This window comes from Medicago truncatula, chromosome 2 (genome assembly GCF_003473485.1).
Source record: "Medicago truncatula cultivar Jemalong A17 chromosome 2, MtrunA17r5.0-ANR, whole genome shotgun sequence".
Classification (NCBI taxonomy): domain Eukaryota; kingdom Viridiplantae; phylum Streptophyta; class Magnoliopsida; order Fabales; family Fabaceae; genus Medicago; species Medicago truncatula.
The window spans coordinates 46,118,747-46,138,478 of record NC_053043.1 but is presented as its reverse complement, the minus strand read 5'-3'; the positions used below and the strand labels follow the sequence as shown (position 1 = coordinate 46,138,478).

The 19,732-nt window shown below is 30.6% G+C and overlaps 2 protein-coding genes across 2 annotated transcripts; one reads left to right on the top strand and one right to left on the bottom strand.

Moving 5' to 3' along the window:
- Positions 1-630: 630 nt before the first annotated feature.
- Positions 631-4,743, bottom strand: LOC11412796 (uncharacterized). The gene is made up of 7 exons (XM_003597153.3): positions 4,560-4,743; positions 3,016-3,198; positions 2,023-2,193; positions 1,693-1,746; positions 1,456-1,602; positions 923-1,318; positions 631-821 (listed from the first exon to the last, which is right to left on the bottom strand). Exons 1-6 carry the CDS (start codon positions 4,710-4,712, stop codon positions 944-946), a joined length of 1,083 nt encoding a protein of 360 aa, XP_003597201.1. The 5' UTR covers positions 4,713-4,743; the 3' UTR covers positions 631-821; positions 923-943.
- Positions 4,744-18,099: 13,356 nt separating this feature from the next.
- Positions 18,100-19,555, top strand: LOC11420115 (NAC transcription factor 29). The gene is made up of 3 exons (XM_003597150.4): positions 18,100-18,387; positions 18,485-18,771; positions 18,874-19,555. Exons 1-3 carry the CDS (start codon positions 18,207-18,209, stop codon positions 19,375-19,377), a joined length of 972 nt encoding a protein of 323 aa, XP_003597198.1. The 5' UTR covers positions 18,100-18,206; the 3' UTR covers positions 19,378-19,555.
- The last annotated feature ends 177 nt before the right edge of the window (positions 19,556-19,732 follow it).

Genomic DNA, 19,732 nt, shown 5'->3' with positions numbered 1-19,732 from the left:
TGTACTCTTTTTTATTTTTTTTTGCTGAACTAGTGTCTATTCTGGCGGTCAAAACCGCTGCTTTAATCTAACAACTAGCCGCCGTATCAGACATCGTGTATTACGGCAGTTTGCATGGTGGTCCTTCTTAAACTGCCGGTTTAAACTTTGTGGCAGGAAAAATTTCGGCAGTTTTAAAACCGCCAATTTTGTTTATAGTGGCGGCTAAAGCCACCACAACAAGCAATTTTTAGCCGCCGGAATCCACTCCATTTTTTGTAGTGTAATATTTCCTTTCCTATCTATATTTGTTATGAAAATATTTTGATTGAGATTCGTTATACTTACTTTTACTTCTTCAATGTCAAGTGTTTGATTTATGAAAAAGTCAAATGTGAATAAACTATTTTATAAATGTGGTTTATCACTTATCGTCAGTTTGGAAAAGGTTTAAAAAAGATAAAACTTTACTTTTATTTAATTAAATGACTATCATGAGCGTTTAACATAGTTCTCTATAATCTATATATCTTCACACATAACATTCTTGGATGTAGTTGAGGACTTCAGAGTCAAAGAATATATATATTTCTATGATTTAATAGTTTGAAGAGAAAAAATATCAATTTAAGAGCTATTAACAGAACCAGATCCAAATTTGACACAATGACATTATAGAAAACTATAGATATTTGATTTATTATTGCAAGTATCATTATAAACAAAGTGCTTGAAATTTATTATTGCAAGTATCATTAAAGTATGTCCTAGTATATTTTATTTCTTATTCCCTTCAGGAATTTGGGAGGTGGTAATGGTACCAACGATGTATCATGTATCACCTGTGAACAAAAAAAAAAAAAAAAGATAAATAAGAACTTTAATTTTAACATAAAAGTAAAATCTTTGTAATAAGAATTTAAACATAAAAACAAATGTTGACCTTTATAACTCGAATTTTGAATTAGGGACAGTTTACATTCTTTCCAGGTCCACCATAGTAAAAGAAATTCTGACCCTGGTTACTAACTCCTCCAATTATATTATAACAGTTTGGGTGCTCCGCCTGATATTTGACATTTGGCAACGGAATAAACTTGTTATCAGAATCTACAACTTGTATATTTCTAAAATATGAAGCTTTTCCATAACCCTCATCTGGAAAATGTCCACTACCCATTTGGGTTGTTGTGTGAGACCCTTTTTTTGTTGTAGACACTTCTCCACCAAAATCTATATCAGTTGCACCATCATTTAAGTGTGTGAACAAAGAGGATGGCCAATATCCAATTACATTTCCAGATTCATATTCAAGCTGCCAATTCCCACTCTTTTGATCCTACACACATTCAAAACTTAAGGAATTCAGGTTGATTCAGTAACACAAACATAAACACATCTTAGAAACAAATATGTATCTACCAAATTATCCATAATCTTCTAAGGTCGATTCAGTAATCTGTGTAGAAAATTTACCTTATAGATTGATAAGGTAATTTCAACTTGCTGTCCATTATACGTAGATGAAGTTGAAGAAATTGGAGCTCCAAGTGTAATTACGCTATTGGTATTTGGAACAAAACCGCACCCAAGATTGTAGCATCCAGTTTGATATCCATCCTTCTGCAATTATTACTATTATTTTCTTATTAATGTGTATGTTAGAAACAAATATAAATTACCTTCACGTCAGAAAAAATATAATTTACTTACCGTCATAAAGATAAACAATCTAGGGAGATTGTCCCCGTTAAATTTAGGGTCCGCCTGCATAAATGTTACTTGATCTTAGATTTATTGGCTAAAATATAAAAATTAAGTACATTGCGGAAATGAGTTCATTGCCTTTTAAATGCAAAACTAAATTTAATGCATTTAATGTTTTTTGAAAGATAAATAAATAAAAGTTTAATTTTAATAAGAGTTTTTCTATCGTATACAATTTTGTACTACATGTTAAAAATTCAAAATAAACAAAATGAATGAATAACTGAATTGATTAAGATGAAGTCATTAATTAGAGTAGTTAGTTAAATAACATACCCGCCAACCAGCTTCAATAGTGTTGAGTTCTCCATCTGAACCAGCAGTGACCCATATTTGAGACAAGCTGAATTCATCATTATTACTGTTATTTTCCACATAGGGTCTCCACACATTTATGGTAGCCTTTGCTCCATAGAACTTATCTCCATTCACACGTGCAATTGCATACTGTGCATTGCGGACCAACAAGAAGACACCCCATTTGTTATTTCATTTTCGTAAAAGTTGGAGCAAAGATGTAAAAAAGTTAAACAAAATGAGACAATATTATCGGTGGTTAATTGGGTGAAGATTAATCTTTCAAACTTTGCGGGATCCAAATAGATAACAAATTTTCGCTAAGGTATCCAAATCTCCTAGTGGCTGAATATAATTGGATGTGGTTCCAAGAATATAAAGATGTTTACTTTGTTACACCAACATATCTAATGCTTCTTATGAGGGGTGTTTCTAGTGAAGGGTTCCCTTTTGAGGGACGTTCCCTACTTTTGCTTGTTCGGAAGTTTTAGGCTCCCCTGAAAGTTAAGGCGTTCTCGTGACAGCTGCTCTAGATAGAGTGTCGACTTGTGTCAATTTTTTAATTATATATATTTTTTGCTCGTCAACCGTTTGTAAGTAAAACAAAAATTAAAAATGCGTGTGTGACAACATTATTTTAGTTATATCTTTCTAAAATACATATTATTTTGCCATAAAAACTTTAAATTTTATGACTAAAAAAGATAGATAACTAAACACTCTTTTCTTTTTCAAAAGAAATTGTTTATTATGCTTTTATAAACAATAAATATGTAAATACTAAATACTGAAAACATATATATAATGAAAAAATAAATTCTCAACTGCCATATGCTTGCTTTACCAATTTTCGTTATCGGTTTCTGTTAAACTTGTTTGTTTATTATTTATTTTAGCATGATAATAAGAAGGAAAAAAACTAGAAAAACCACAATAAACAAACAAAAAATATGAGTTTAAGTGACTGCATACCAGATGTTCACCGGTGTTCGTTCCGACCTGATTTAATTTTCTTCCAAACCTGCTAATAGATTTAGTTCTTAATATGTCTTGTTTTGTTCTTCTAATTGAATGTGTTCCTTCGGAGCTCCAGAATTGCATGTTGTCACTCAAAATATCTGTTTGGTTATGACCTATTGGTCTTTTTGGAAGATCCTATACATAAACATGCATGAAAATTATCCATTATAGAGTAGAAATATAATATCTTAATTAGCTTCAAAAACATATTTTTGAATTTTCCTTGATTCAATTAACAAAACATACCAATGGTTTTTGTCCTTTCTTTCAGTAAAGGATGACCAAAAGTTTGTTGTTTGTGAGACACAATACAGTCTATAACATCGTCACTAGGATTTTGCGAAAATAAATACAAACACAAATAATATATAAACAAACACAACCATCAATTTAAGAATTTGTTTGTATAAGATAATGTGACTCTAAAAATTTACCTTAAAAAACCTAATTTTTGGACTCGTCTTTTTTTAGTAATTTTTTTAAAATAGTATTATTTTCGTTTTCTATTTTTTATTATTATGAAAATTATTTTTTTATTAATAATGGTAAAGGTCCACTTTAAAGATTTTTAAGGGGTCCATATCAAATGCATCCAATTTTTTGAGGAAATTAAAATGACTTGAAAGGAAGTCTGATAAGCGGTATTTGAAATTTCCTAAGTTTAGGTTCAACATAATACCTCATAATATCTCTTTATTTTCAAAATTCTTCAAAATATTATTCTAAACAAGATAATTTATAATGAAAAGTTACTAAAGAAAATTATTATTCGCTCATCCAAACACAACTTTTTTTTTAAAAAAAAAGCCAAAAAAAAAAAATATTAAATAAAGGTTTAATTACACTTTTGGTCCTCGTGTTTTGGCCTACTCACGAAATTGGTCCTGCCCTTTTAAAACAGAACAAAACGGTCTTTCAATTATCATTTTTGTTGCATTTTTCGTCCTACCTCCTATTTTCAAACTCCATAAACGCAGTGAAATGGCAGTTTTAGGCGGTTTTAGACCTACCCATATGTTCAACCATGAAATCAACAAGGAATAAAACATGTGGGTACAAGGAATCTATTCTATTCAGCACACTAACAAAAAAAACCCTAATTTGAAACATATCTTAGAAATTAGGGTTTTCTTGGTTAGTGTGTTGAATAAAGTGGATTATTTGTACCCACGTGTTTTATTCCTTGTTTATTTCATGGTTGAGCATAGGGGGTAGGTCTAAAACTGTCATTTCTCTGCGTTTTTGGAGAATAAAATGGAGGGTAGGACAAAAAATGCAACAAAAATGATAATTGAAGGACCGTTTTGTTCTGTTTTAAAAGGGCATGACCAGTTTCGTGAGTAGGCCAAAACACGATGACCAAAAGTGTAATTAAGCCTTAAATAAACAACGAAAGACGATTCGGCACAAGATGTGTCGAAAACGCCTTGACATGAGCAAAGCATATCCATTGGAATTGAAGATTTAAAGAAGATTAAATATTTATTTTCACATACTTGAATTGTCTTAACAACAGCAGGCTTGTGAAATTCTTCTGATCGGAAAGTTTGATTGGTTGACTGGTTGCTACTTGTTTCTAAAGTTAAGCAAGCATTGAAACAATGCATTGAGAGCGAAAAAAGAAAGAGACTAAGTAATATATTAACCATTTTTCGTTGTGTGGATGATGATTAGAAACAAGGCAAAGGGACCGATGATATATATACTGGTCTAAAAATCAGGAATATTTTTTTATTTTCTGAGGTGGAATGTTTTTTTTGTTATGTTTCGTGGAAATACGATCTCGAAGGAACTATTTTTTTTTTTTGAAGAAGATCTCGATTATAAATGATAAATGAAGGGTATAATTTTGAGTATAATTAGAATTATTCAAACAATAGTTGGAAAATAGTTCGGTATAATTGGAAAATAGTTCTAATTATTTTGGGTATAAATGAAGGGTATAATTTTATCTAATTACAATTTTAACCCAAAATTATGAAACGCCAAAGTCTCTAAAGTATGTAAATTATAAATGATATTTTGTAATGATTAAATTAAATTTTCATTAAAATTGTAACAAACTCAACAAATCATATTTTTAATTTTCAATGACAACAATAATATAGCAAATGTAATATAAATCGTAAATAAACTAATTAATTTAAAGTATTATATATATTATTTTTTTGAAAGGATATAATTGTATTTTACACAATTGTAAAAAAGTGGACAGACGTAAAGAGGATTCATAATTTTGGGTTAGATCTTTGTTTTTCAATTATACACTTCATTAAAATAATTCTAATTACAATTTTATCTTTCATTAAAATTATTCTAATTACTCTTCATAAATTTACATCATTTTAAAAAAATTTAAAACTATTATTCAAACAATAGAATTCACCTCAAAGTATTTAAATTTCCTCAAAACATTATATTACCTCAAAATATTCCCCCATTCAAACATATTCTAAAAAAATTGGATATACATGTATCCTCTAGAAATACCAATTCTAGAAATAATAACAGTTGAGTTGAAGAATTATAGTGGTTTATTTTCAAAAAAGAATTATAGTGGTTTAAAAAAGCTAGACCGTCATTGTTATTATTATTGAAATAAAAGAAGAACAACAGCCCCTTAAAAATGACAAATACAAAGACTCCCTTAAACCACTCCAAGTTGATGGTTACTTAAGCAATTTAAAAGTCAGTCAATGAAAAAAATGACAACATAAGTATATGGAAAATGCTAATGTGTCCAAAAACAATTCCTTACAATCTGACAAATGACTATTAAGCATTGATTTTCAACCTCTTAATTCTCATCTTCGTGCATTCTTGTTGTTATGTATAGCTACAAATTATTATTTTTTTCTTGAGGAAAAAGTATTATTCCCATTATTAAAAAAAAATATTATTATTTTTTTATGATATTTTTATTTAATTTAGAATTATGTATTTTTAGTCAATATAAAATATTTGTGGGTAAATTACTATTTCAAACAAACTGTAAAATCAAGAGAATATGAGCTCTTGGTCACATCTATTCACTACTACTAGTAAGAGAGTTTACATGTATACTTTCCCGCAACATTTTGGCACCAAATGCTAGCATCTCAAGCCTGTAACGATTAACTTATTTTCATCAAACAATTATTATTGTTAGGGTGTCCTGGATAGCTAGAACTCACATAACCTACGGAAGAGTTACGGTATCACATTTGACCACATGCATGCTTTGGTCACCATTATCATCATCACAAAATTCTTTGGATATCTTAAAAGCAATCATTGAGAATAATCATAATCATCACATAATAAACTGGAATAGCCTCAATGATAGACCTAAACAATGTGACTTCCAGCAAAAGATAATTGCTATTCTATAAAGTTTATCAAAAGTTGTAAGAGGTTAAGGGTCTGTTTGGGAAACTCCAAAAAAGAGCTTTTAGCTTTTAGCTTATAGCATATAAGCTCGTTTGACAAAAAAAGTTCTGTTTGGTAACACTTTTTCACCATGAGCTTATAGCTTATTTCACGAGCTTATAAGCTATTTTTCAGAAGCTATTCCAAGTAGCCTTTGAGCTTATAGCTTATAGCTTCTCACTTTTTCTTCCAATTTTACCCTTATTATTTCATTTAAATTGTATTTTTATCCATTATAATTTTTATAATAAGCTACGTAATAAAGACTACTATCCCTTTATTCCAATTTTTGTATATATATCAGCTGGCCTTTTTTTTTTTTTTTTTTGAAAAAATATATACCTTCGTTTTTTTTTTTTACGAAACAAAATACTATTATTCTATTAGTGTTACTTTTTTTTTTTTTTGAGGTAAGTGTTATTTTCTTTATTCTCTGTTATTAGTATTACTCTATTAGTGCTACCTTTTTTTTTTGTTTTTGAGGTAAATGTTATTTTCTTTATAAAGTGGAAACACTTAAATGATAATAAATATAAGATAAAATTTTAGTGAATAAAATTTAATTTAATTTATAACACATAGGATATATTAAATTAATAAATTTAAAGTATTTTTTTAAAATTAGTTTACAAAATTACAAATACTTAAATTAATGATATAATTTTTATTATGAATTAAGAATACCCTTTATGTCATTTTACATTTATCAGCTAGTTGAACCGCTATTTTTATCTACCTCTTAATTCTCATCTTCGTGCATTCTTGTTGTTATGTATAGCTACAAATTATTTTTTTTCTTGAGGAAAGAGTATTATTCCCATCAGTAAAAAAAAAGATTATTAACTTTTATGATATTTTTATTTAATTTAAAGTTTTTTTTTTAGTCAATATAAAATATTTGTGGATAAATTTGTTTGTAGATCATGTAGTTAATGAACTCAACTTAATGATGAATCGTTCGAGTGAAACTGAATTCTATTTTAAGGTGGAACAATTTTTTTCATCCATTATTTACCTTGGGACGGAACTCCAAATTACTATAGGCCCTTTTTCTTTGTAAATCGGAGGGTTAATAACAAAAAATAAATTTGTTTGTGGTTCCTATAAAACTATCAATTTTTTCTTTTAGTCCTTATAAATTTTTGGTTTAATTATATTTTTTTTTGTTTTTCAGTTGTTCTTTGTATTTTACTTTGAACGTTTTTTCATTCCATGTTAATTTTTTTTACCTATGAACAATAGACATTGTGATCTGTTAAGGCATAAGTTACAAACGTTATACACTCTTTCCTTTCTACCAGGTAGATTATTGGATAAAATTTCACCCATATTAAGGTGAATAAGAGATGAATTTGAGGTTTAAACTTCAACCCTGCATATTTCAATTCATCCTCGTTATTAGCTGAGTTATGTTTACATGGACCAAATATTAGACACGTTAATCACTAATAGTTGTAACTTATGAAACCAGATGTCAGTAATATTAATTTAGTTGGTAGTGTGATACGAAAAGGATCATGAGAGAGAAAGAAAGAGATGGCCACCCTAGGGCAACTGCATCGGCATTCTCCTTCAGTAACATGTAGGTTTTACGGGCGGGGAAGGGTTCTAGTTAGAGTGACATAAATATGGGTGATTGGTCTGAGGTGAGCAGGCAACGACAAAAAGCGATCAGTCCAAGAAGCACATGACATGACGAGTTTGGTAGGTTCAAGCGACAAGAAGGTTATGACATAGGCTACCATCGATCTATTTTGGTGACAAAGGGGAGCTAGGGTTACGACGACACACATGAACCAAAATGTGTCCTAATAATCAGGCTTCTAGTCGAGACATTAATGAATGCTTGGACATCGTGTAGGTTTGTCATTGCTTTAACTGAAAATGGAAGGGAGTATCAGGATCTATGTAAACAACCATGGCCATGTAAGGGTGAGAAGTTACACTTAAGAATGGGTATTGAGATGGAGGAGAAGCCGGTGGAAAACACTTGCAATGGGGGTAATAATAAGAAACATCTAGCCATCGCGGTGAAACATAACAGTTCACTTAAGCAGGGAGATACAACATTCTATTTTATGAATACTCCTAAACAAGTTCCATATGTTCAACTGAGGAAGGGCTTCGAGGTATGTGGTATCTTGATTGATGTTTTCTTGTCTCGTAAGAGAAATGCAAGAGGGAAATTTTGGATTTATGAATTTTTGTAAGGTACGTGATGTATCCAAGTTATCCAAGACATTGAATAATGTTTAGTTTGGTCAGTGTGGGAGAACCCAACTAGGTTTGATAGGTTCAATATTAAGGTGCACGGGCTGAAAGTTCAAGTTGGATTGTATGTTGGTAATGTTATTTAGAGGACGACAATGGTTGTGAAAGATCATATGTAGAGGGAGGAAAGGGAGGGCGAGAATGAGAACGGGAAGGGAGGTTGGGTTGGGTTGAAGAAAGAATGTTGAGGGAGAAAATAAGTGAGGGGATAATAACACTAAAGGTGTGCTTGGATGGAGGGTTTAAGAGGAGAAGGGAGGGGAGGGTTTACATTTCATTTTTAAATTACAGACACTATGAAATGTTTTTTAAAAAGTAAACATATTATAATATGTTAAACAATCATATAATACTTCAATCACACTTAATTTATTTTACAAAAACATGTTATATAGTTCATAATTTAAAAAAAAAAAAAAAAAAACAAACCCTCCCCCCCTTACCCTCCTAAACCCTCAATCCAAACACACCCTAAGAAGAATGAAGGAGGGGTTATGAAGGACGGAGGCAAGGGAGGTAAAGGGGGTGTTGTTGTTTGAGGTACCAGTGGAAGTAGAGCTGTCAAAAATGGGCCGGGCTCATGGGCCCATATTTCATTTTATTTTTGTTAAAAAACAACATATTTTTTAAAAAAAATATCAACTAATTTAAAATTTATTAACAAAAAAATATTTAAAAAAATAAACTTAATAAATATGGATGAATTTAGCTTACAGTTTTAAAATTTTAAAGTTTATAAATTATTAATTTGATTTAATTGAAAGAATAATCTAGAGTTTAATTATTATTCAATGTTAATGTATAAATTATTTATATTTTTATGTCCATCCAATCATATTTTAGCAAAAAAATAATGGTGAGTAACTAATACATAAGAAAATACATAAAAAAAGTGAATAAATTTTAAAAATAAAACATAAATGGGCCAGGCCGGGCTGGCCCATGGCCCACCCGGGCCGGGCCCGGCTCTAGAATTCACGGCCCAATCATAAACGGGTCGGGCCGGGCTGGCCCATTTCTTTAGTCGGGCCCGAGCCGGACTGGCCCATTTGACACCTCTAAAGGGAAGTGATGGAGTGGGCGTGTCGTTGGATTAGTGCAAGATATTGACTCAATGCAGTTGTTACAACAACGCATTCAGGATGCGTGTTTGATAGATATTCAAGTGGTGCATGTGGAAGGAGTCATGGTTTTTGTTACAACATATGGTAATAATGGGGGGAGGAAGGTGATTAATGATGCAATTGATTTTTTTAGAGCATTTTTCACAGATTTTAAAGCTTGGCACCTAATGACCTCCAATCGGGAAATGATAATTTGGTTTCGACTATTTGGAATCCCTCTCCATGCTTCTGTAGTTGCTCTTTTACATTGGTTTTGAAGATATATGTAACACCCTAAACCCTGCATACTATTTGTAGATAGTAATTCAACAATTAATAAGAAATTTCAGGAACATCAAAAAAATCATCATATAATATCAAATTGTAGTGAAAATAAGTCTGAGCAACATAAAGTCATTTGTCATATCTTAAAAATTGAACTAAACATGTCAAATTAAAAATATTTTATCTCTCCCCAAGTAAAACTCTCGAACTAAACCGACCCTTAGAGATGATCTCCCACTTATATAAACACTACTAGTGTGCATCCTCTTCTATGTAGGACATTTTTTTTCAATTCACACAAATACTAGTTCTATCCAATAGAACTTGTGTTTACTCTTCCAACTTCACATCAATTTCAGTTAGTGTTCCAAGTTCCAACAACCACATTAAGTTAAAACTGACACGTGCTATAATGGGTACAAATAAAATAAAATAAATATTCCCAATTACCATGGTCACTCTATGTATCAAGATAGAGTGAAAATATAAACTATGAATGAATGAATACATTCCTATTTCCTAGTTAGCATGCTAATTTTATCATTGTAAATAATAATTTCTTTCTCATACTGTAATACTTCATTCTTAAATAAGCTGTGACCATTAAAAAAAGAGTAAACTATACTCAATTTCCCTTAAAGATGCTTGAATTATACTTCCCACCCCTCTTATGTTAAAATATACACTTCACTCCCCTCTTTTTCAAAACATATTAGAAAATATTTCACTCCCCTCCCTTGAGAGAAGCTTGAATTACATTCCCTTCCTCTCTTATGTTAAAATCTACGCTTTACTCCCTCAACATTTTTTTTATTTCTAATAATCTAGCAAAATCTAACACACTTTGAAGAAAAATGATATTGTGGATCCATTTTAATATAATCAAATTTTGAATACATATTTTTAACTATTTTTTATTTACAATTTCGTTAACATATATTTTTAAACCCTATTATAAAATATGAAACAACCCAAAATAAAATTAAAATATGTGAAAAATTATGAAAGTGATAAACTATGGTTATTTAAAAGTGAATTTTATACTCTAAATTTTAAATAATAACAAAATATTTAAATTTAATTATCATTGATATTTAATTATAAAGAAAAGAATTTATTTTTCTTAAATGATAGTTCAAAATTAGTATATATCATAAAAATATTTATTTATGTTAAAATAGATTAAAGTGTAGGGCATATTTAATTATTAAGGGAGGGAGTTGCAATTCAAACATCTCAAAGGGAAGGGGAGTATAAATTTTATTTTTCAAGGGAAAAAAATGTATATTTATTTTAACATAAAAAAGGAGAGGAATATAATTCAAGCATCACTTAGGAAAGGGGGAGTGTAATTTACTCGTAAAAAAAATAAATTGCTTTCAATTTCAATTACACTGGTGTAAGCATCAGTAAAAGAATTTATTTCTCTTACTTCTTAATGGTTATCCTGAATCACATGCATCCACAAAACACAAAAAACCTTCCTTAAATGATAATAGTGACAAAACACAGCCGCAATGTTCATATTTAATCAGTTTAGACAAATTAGTCCACATAAATTATTAGGGTTAAATATGTTTTTGGTCCCTATAAATATACCAACTTTATGTTTTAGTCTCTCTAAAATTTTCTTCAACTTTTAGTTCCTATAAAATTTTCAACCACTACTTTTGGTCCCTATTTTTAAATAAATTTTTGTATTTTTTACTGAAATTGTGCAGAAATTTATGGAATATTGTAAAAATCACTCTCAAATTTTTTTTTTGAATTTTTTTAATAAAACATGAATTAAATATGAATTTTTTACCATAAAAAATCATATTTAATTCATGTTTTGGTAGAAAATTCAAATTTTTTTTTTGGGAGAGGTCCTTATAATATTAATATATATTTTTCTGCAAAATTTTATTAAAAAACTGTGAATTCTACATATGAGTTTACTTTAAACGAGAGACCAAAAGTAAAGATTGAAAATTTTACAGGGACAAAAAGTTGAAGGAAAATTTTAGAGGAACTAAAACAAAAAGTTAGTATATTTATAAGAATTAAAAACATATTTAACCCAAATTATAGTTGAAGATCATTTAAGTAGCATATGCAAAACAAAATTATAGTTGATTTTAACACCGAACTAAAATGGAGAATAATGGAACGATAAACCAACTAAATGGAAAATAAAAATGGAATTTAACACCGCTTGATTTAACTAAGGTTCAGATTCAAATATTTAAGAAAAATTGAGAAAACAAACCTAATAAGGTTTCTCTCATTTCCTTTAAGTGTGGACAGTGGTTGATTCACTTGCAGAATAATTTAATTGTTACTGCTAGGTAATATTGAAGACATGGATTCAGTCATGGTTGAAGTCTATGAATGAACTTGGGTAGAGAGGTTGGTGATTATCAAGAATAATTTTATGGCACAATGATTGTTTTCCTCTTTTATGGTAAAGCTTACAATTGTTGATTATTTCAGTTAACATGAATTATAGTTTCACGCTTGCAACTTTCACTACTAGAAAAAACAAAATTAAAAAGGGAAATTAGTGACGGAAAAAATAAAATTTCTTACAAATTCGTTGGTTGCAAAATTCAGTGAGAGAATTAGAGAGAGATTTCATGTTTTCCCTCACTAAATTTTCGTCACTAATTTTTGGTTTTTTAGTAGTGTTTGGTACGTATTACTCAAAACTGAACTATTTTGCACACTGTGCTTATTGTCATGTATCTATCACTATGTCTATGTGCACTTTCAGCTATGTAAATATTTTGCCGCTTTTTTACAGAACCATTGTGTTTATTTAGATTCTTTTTCATACATAAGATGATAAGGCATCTGCAGTGGCTGATAAATGCATTGAGCTCGTGGAGAACAAGAAAACAGATGATTTTGAAGCTCTAAATGCTCTTGCTAGAGTGATTAAAGGACTGGTTGAACTTGTCAAGGGAGATATTAAGTCAGGCAGTGCTTAATTAATGCTATTTGACATATTGTTTTCAATTTATTGTTGATTCGTGATGTGTGATTATTATGTATGTTCCTTGTTGCAGCTGAACTGTTCTTTGACAAATCTCTCCGCACCAAGCTATGCAACAATATGTTTGTTTCTGTACTGTATCAGTCATTCTTCAACCTTGAATTGATGTTTTGTAATGCAGGTACCGCTCCTCTATCGTACGTGGAGTTCCAACAAACAAGGAAGAACTACTCAATGGTAAAGAGTGATGAATATTTGGCAAGTGAACCAAATTCAATCGAAGTAATAAAAAATTTGTTTTCACAAGGAGTGCATTTAACTTCGACTTGGCAATTTTTTTATTAAAAAGGATGTATAAAATTTATATTGATGCCCTAGGCAGTTGAGTTGATTTGTAACATAAACGGATTAAAAACAATAAGAGACTGGTTTAAGAAAAATTGAGAGAAGTATGGTTAAGACCTTCGAATCCTCCGAAACTCTCCTATGGTAATTTGCACTCCTAATTCAACCAATGATTATTTATAAGTTTTACGACAGATTAACTCAGTACTTCTCCCCAATCCTTTGACCTAGAATTCTCCCCGCAAGTGACAACCCTTATTCTCTTAAGTGAATTCGAAACTGTTGGAGGTATTAAAAGAACGTTAATTCATATGTCATGACCTAATAATGATCTATCTCTAGCTTGATTACTTAGGTTAAACTTATTACCTAGTTCAAAGTCAAAAGCCAGGGTCAGTGGTCATTCAATCTCTACGATCAATTTGCATATTCATAAAGATAGGGTCAGTAGTCGATGATAAACATACAAAAAGCATTAAACACAAGGTAATATGAATAAAGACTAAACTTTCATTGAAATTCAAAGGAGTTCAACAAATTAGGGTTCCCATAGGATTACATCATATTCATCTCAAGCTTAACCACAAAAGAATTAGTTACTCATAGTTAAAGTATAAGCTAACTAACATAGGAAGAAGGATTCATACATGTAATGGATGACTGACTATGAGTTTTGATGGTTGTCCACCAGATATGCAAAGCTTCTACTCCAAAATATGCTTTAGGTCTCAAAATTCGTGAACCCTTAGGTCAGAAACACATTTTTCTATATATAGGCAAGTCAAATTCGGCCCCCGAACCCATCTGTTTGGCGCCCGAGTTCATAAAAACATGTCCTGAAAGTCACAAATCAGCGCTCAAACTCTGTCAGTCGGGGCCCGAATTTTTACGTAATGAAAGAGCTTCCTGGTGATTGGAAATCGGCGCCAGAATGCATGAATTTGGCGCCCGATTTGGACTTTTGCTGGTAATCTGAAATCTTCATTTTTGTGTGCTTTCAGCTTCATAATCTTGATGAATTACCCTAAAATTTACATGAAAAGTGTCTACAAAATTACTAGTAATGACAGAGTGTGATCAAAAAGACTGTCCATTTTAATAAAGGTAAATTTTGTTCTATCTTTACATCTCAATTTTTTTTAGTTATTATTGAATTTGGTTCAATCATTTATACCTCTAATTTACTTTTCCTCTTATGTTATACTATAAAAACTCCTATAAATAATTCACTTTCTGTAATCTATCTCTATCAGCATGAGTTTTGATAGATTCACAATTTTTTAATTTAGACAATTTTGTAACATATTTTACAATTTCTCGAAAATTATAAATGTAATATTTTTTTATTGTTACTGATGATGCTAAAAATTATAATGTAACATTTTACGATACTTTTTGAATGTTACAGATAATACAATAAAATGTAATTAAAATCTCTTTAGTAATAGGGTCTTTACCTAACAATTATTCAAATGTTACTAAATTTAATCAGTAACATTTTACTTGATTTAATAATAATTTTCAAGTGTTACTATGCCTATGTTTGCTTCTTTCTCCGATGAAGTTGATGCCGCTGCAAGTTCAACCTAAAGCTACAATATGTAGCTTCTCAAAATCCACGGCCAAATGATCTTGGGACGCAAGAATAGCAATTTAACCGCATACCCAAACAAACTATATATCTCAATTTTGTTGTACTGACTTGGAACGTAAAGTAGGCTACACCAAAAGAATGTTTTACCTTTATTAATATAGATATAGATAATGATAATATAAATCAGCATGTCATATATACGAAGTAATCTGATTTAACAATGACACGTCACTTGTCGTTTGCCACATAGTTTTTGTAACAGAACCTAAAATCGAGGACTAAAATGCTTTTGATATTTCAAGGACTACTTCAAAATAAAAATGATACATGGACAATTACAAAAAAGTAAAAATAAAAGTGTGTATTTACAAGGACCAACACCGTATTTAAGTCTAAATAATACTACGAATTGATCTTCCTTTTTTATTAATTAAACACATCTAATTCTAAGACTTTTTTGAAAAAGAAAAAAAAAATTATCCAGAAACATAAACCTATGTGCAAATTACTAATTTTTTTCTCTTCTGAATATACCATTTATCTGATAAGATGAAAAATTGAAGTTATAGAAAGATCTAAAGATCTACATACAAAATAATCACATTATATATTCACTGCCCACTTTAATATATGTGGGGAAAAAAAGTGCTTATAATGTGATTATTTTATGGAGAAAAGACAACTGTGATGAATAGTTGGAGGACCTGACTGGGGTGTGTAAGTGCTTGGCAGCCAATAATTAGCTTCGGGATGAACGCATGAAATTCCCCTATCTAGGATCCTGAGATATGATGGTAGAAAAATGACAACATTAATCGATTGGAACTAAGTTTTTCACGTCAACATAATTCATGAACATGTCAGGTCTATGTATGGATTATTCACGACTTATGCTAGGCAAGTTCCAATCTAATGCTGCTTTCATTGCTCACCAACAAACTGAAAACCTGGGTTTCATCGGTTTGTTTTTTAGGCTAAAATGTTGGTGCTAAAGTTAATTAAAAGGTACGATTCTTAATAAAAATACATTTTGTCTTCAAATTGTGTTTTGTGTAAGTACGGAATCGTGACACAATTTCGAGGGAGTGAGCATGGTATTTTCTGGTGTTAAATCGTGACATAATTTTGAGCAATCGTGACACGATTTTTGGCATGATTGACACGTTTTCATGATAATGTTGGTCGTACCTTGGATCGTAAGCATCAATCGTGACACATTTTTTGACAGCTGCAGGGTACTATTTAAGTGTTTCTGTTCAGATTTTGAAGTAGAGCTTGAAGAGAGAGAAATTTAGGTTTACAAAGGAGGTAACTTTAGGGTTGAGTGTTTTGTATTGAGGTTCTCTTGGGTTGGGAAACATTGTAAACACATTGGATAGTGAGATTTCACCATTGGAAGGATCAAAAAGCTTCCTTTTGTGATTTTTCTTAGGATTTATTGAGAGTGTGGGTGACATGAAAATGAGTAGAAATTAGGTCTTGTTCTTTTGTGAGTTTTTAAGCTAATTTCTCGCAACTCATTTGTATCACTTTCATCTTAGTGGATTGGAGGGATGTTCTCTCCCTCAGAGTATGTCATATTGGATCTAACTGGGTTACCATCTTGTATATTTGTTTTCCTTTCTTGGTTTCTTATCTTGTTGCTTTGATTATGCTTGTGGTGATGTTTTACACTTAGTTTTAGGACTGTTTGTTGTTGTTGTTGCTTGAGGACACTTTCCATTGATTACTACTTCCTTTGCTCCATACATCTTTGTTTGTCATTGGTGTGATTTTGTCCGAATTCATGACAACAATAATTTATAAAATATAATATTTAAATTGATTTTTAGTTCTTTTTTAAAAAGAACAATTATAAATATGGGACAGCATTGTAGAATCTGCCAAATAATATAGCAAGAATAAAAAATAAAAAATGTCACACTCTCATCATCATGTGAAGTGTAGTATAGTCCATGTAGTCCCCTCGTAACGTGCATGGACCATGAAGTTTGTGAGGACAATGTTCAAACAAAGAAGTTTAAGGTAGTGACCAAGACGGTTGTAACACAACAATTAAGAAATTTTATTATGTAATAAGACAACAACTCACGTAGTTCTCCGAGGACATGGGTTAAGCGATGAAACCTATGCTGTTAGAATCACAAGAGCATATCTAAGGCTTGTGTTGTTATTTGGGAAAAGAAGGAAAGGAAATTAGAAAAATGCTAAAGAATATTTTTAGAACACTTTTTAAGAAAACTAGTTTAGAAATATTGTGTTGGAAAGTAGTGTATTCAAGCTTTTTAAAAGTTTAAAAAATCGTTCTTTACAATGCAAGATTTCTATTTTTTACTTTTTTTAATTAATACTTTAGAACATTTGTTAGCATGCTCTTCATATATATATATATCAATTACTTTTAAGAGTTTAATTTATCACATTTAACTATATACGTAAACTCAGATATATACTTAATCTTGTGAAAAATGTGTGATTGAAAGGAGAGTCCCTCGTTAAAAATGACTAGCTACCTTTTTTTAGTGAAAATTAGTCATCAATAAAGTTGATGAATACTTTAGAATGATAGTAGTAGCATCAAAGTCTTGATGGCAATCTATTTGTTCATAATTGAGAGTACATTATAACTTGGCAAAACAATAAGAAAACCTTGAGAGTTTAATCGAGAAAAAAAAAATGAGAGCCAAACTATTTTATTATTTTAGAGTCACTATCAGAGGCTATTAAATTGCTCTTTTTATTGTGTAATCCAATCAAGCAAGTAACTTCTTTTCAATGTTTAATTAGGTAACATTTTTATCTTTTGCACACATTACAATTATGAAAGTGACTACACTAACTTATTATGCTACACAACATCAATAATTAAACTCAATTATAATCTCAATTTATTGCGCTAATGAGGTGTTAAGCAAATAATGTCAATTCAATGAATAAAGCCAAATTGGTTGGTTTCTCTGTATTTTTCTCTCAAACATTACATGCAACCAATTAATTCCTCTTCCATAATGTTATAGCATCTGCATGGGACTAGAACCATATATAATGCCAAAAACACTTTACACTCTTATTTATACCAAGCTAAATAGGTATTACCGGTACTTTTTGATTCCATTGTTCTCTCCTTTTGTCAAAAACAAAGCATACATAAAATTCCTTGATGGAGGGACAACAAAATGGATCAAAATCAAATTACACTTTTCCACCTGGTTTCAGATTCCATCCTTCTGATGAAGAACTCATAGTTCATTACTTGCAAAACAAAATCAAATCGCGTCCACTTCCAGCGTCGATTATAGCTGAAATTGATCTCTATAAGTATAATCCATGGGAGTTACCTAGTATGTTCTTGACTTCTTTAACTCTTTGTATTCTTAGTATATACTAAATCTTGTTTACCATAATGAACATGTTTTTCTTTTTCTTGTGATTGTGCAGAGAAGTCTTTGTTTGGTGAGGAAGAATGGTATTTCTTTAGTCCGAGAGACCGAAAGTATCCAAATGGATTAAGGCCAAATAGAACAGCAGCTTCAGGATATTGGAAGGCAACTGGAACTGATAAGCCAATAATTTCTTCATGTGAATCAAAGCATATAGGAGTGAAGAAAGCTCTTGTGTTTTATTCAGGTAGACCTCCTAAGGGAGTTAAGACAGATTGGATCATGAACGAATATAGATTGGTTGACACAACGGCGAAATCGTTTAAACTCAAAGGTTCGATGCGGGTAAGTTCTCAAGCAATAAGCATTTATTCATAGTGTGACTGTGACCCTTTATTCGTAGTACTTGAACTCGATGCAATAATAAGCATTTCTCTGATTTTACAGTTGGATGACTGGGTATTATGTCGGGTTCGAAATAAAGGCTATTCATTGAAGAATTTATCTGAAAATCAAGAGAATCCTAGTGAACCAACCATACCATTAAACTTACCAAGGGGTGAAGAACGCCCTACAAACGTGAACCTTCGATCTGACATTATCACAGATTATCAGTTCAAAGACTATCAGATTATAGCCTCTATTCTAGTTGGCGGAGTTATACCTCCAACTGAGAACATGTCGAGTTTGAGCGTTAATGGAAGCAAATTCAACAATCTAAACTCAGTTTCTGAAGAAGGTTTCAATAAAGCGAATTCTCAAACTACAAACTATTCTTTGGAATGTTACTTCAATCCACTGAAAAGAAAATCTAACGAGGATGATGATCAGTTTGAAAATCTCATTTCTTTTAACAGCAAGTTCAACTCTGAGAACAAATTATGCGAATCTCCTAGCATCGATTTTCAAAAGCTAAACAAATTTACCTTTACAGAAAGATATCAGCAATGATGAAGGCAAGGCACCGACAATAGAATAGTCGACAATCCTTTATTTTACATTCAGACTTTCATGGATTATTAATACAGCTTATTATGAAGTATAGAAAACTTGGAATTACGATAGGCGTCAAAAGTTCAAATGAATTATAGTTTTAATTCTTTATATGTTGTAATAATTATTGCTACCTATAACATATAGTGCTAGATATAGAAATTTTCATGTATTAAGCAAATTCCTTGTATCCTACTTATCAAAAATAATTTGTAAATTCTATTCCTCCAACCCACAGGAGTTGTGTTTTACTTCAACAAAATGATACTGAAGTAGAAAGGTTATTTGTAATTTATATGTATCGCCTTTAAAT

Bases quoted from the DNA above. Each gene is read 5' to 3' on its own strand.
- LOC11412796 (XM_003597153.3), bottom strand. From the start codon at position 4,712: ATGGTTAATATATTACTTAGTCTCTTTCTTTTTTCGCTCTCAATGCAT. The intron at 1,747-2,022 runs GTATGTTATTTA...ACATTTATGCAG, and splicing joins CTATTGAAGCTGGTTGGCGG to GCGGACCCTAAATTTAACGG. The intron at 1,319-1,455 runs GTAAATTTTCTA...GAATGTGTGTAG, and splicing joins TTACCTTATCAATCTATAAG to GATCAAAAGAGTGGGAATTG.
- LOC11420115 (XM_003597150.4), top strand. From the start codon at position 18,207: ATGGAGGGACAACAAAATGGATCAAAATCAAATTACACTTTTCCACCT. The intron at 18,388-18,484 runs GTATGTTCTTGA...GTGATTGTGCAG, and splicing joins TAATCCATGGGAGTTACCTA to AGAAGTCTTTGTTTGGTGAG. The intron at 18,772-18,873 runs GTAAGTTCTCAA...CTGATTTTACAG, and splicing joins AACTCAAAGGTTCGATGCGG to TTGGATGACTGGGTATTATG.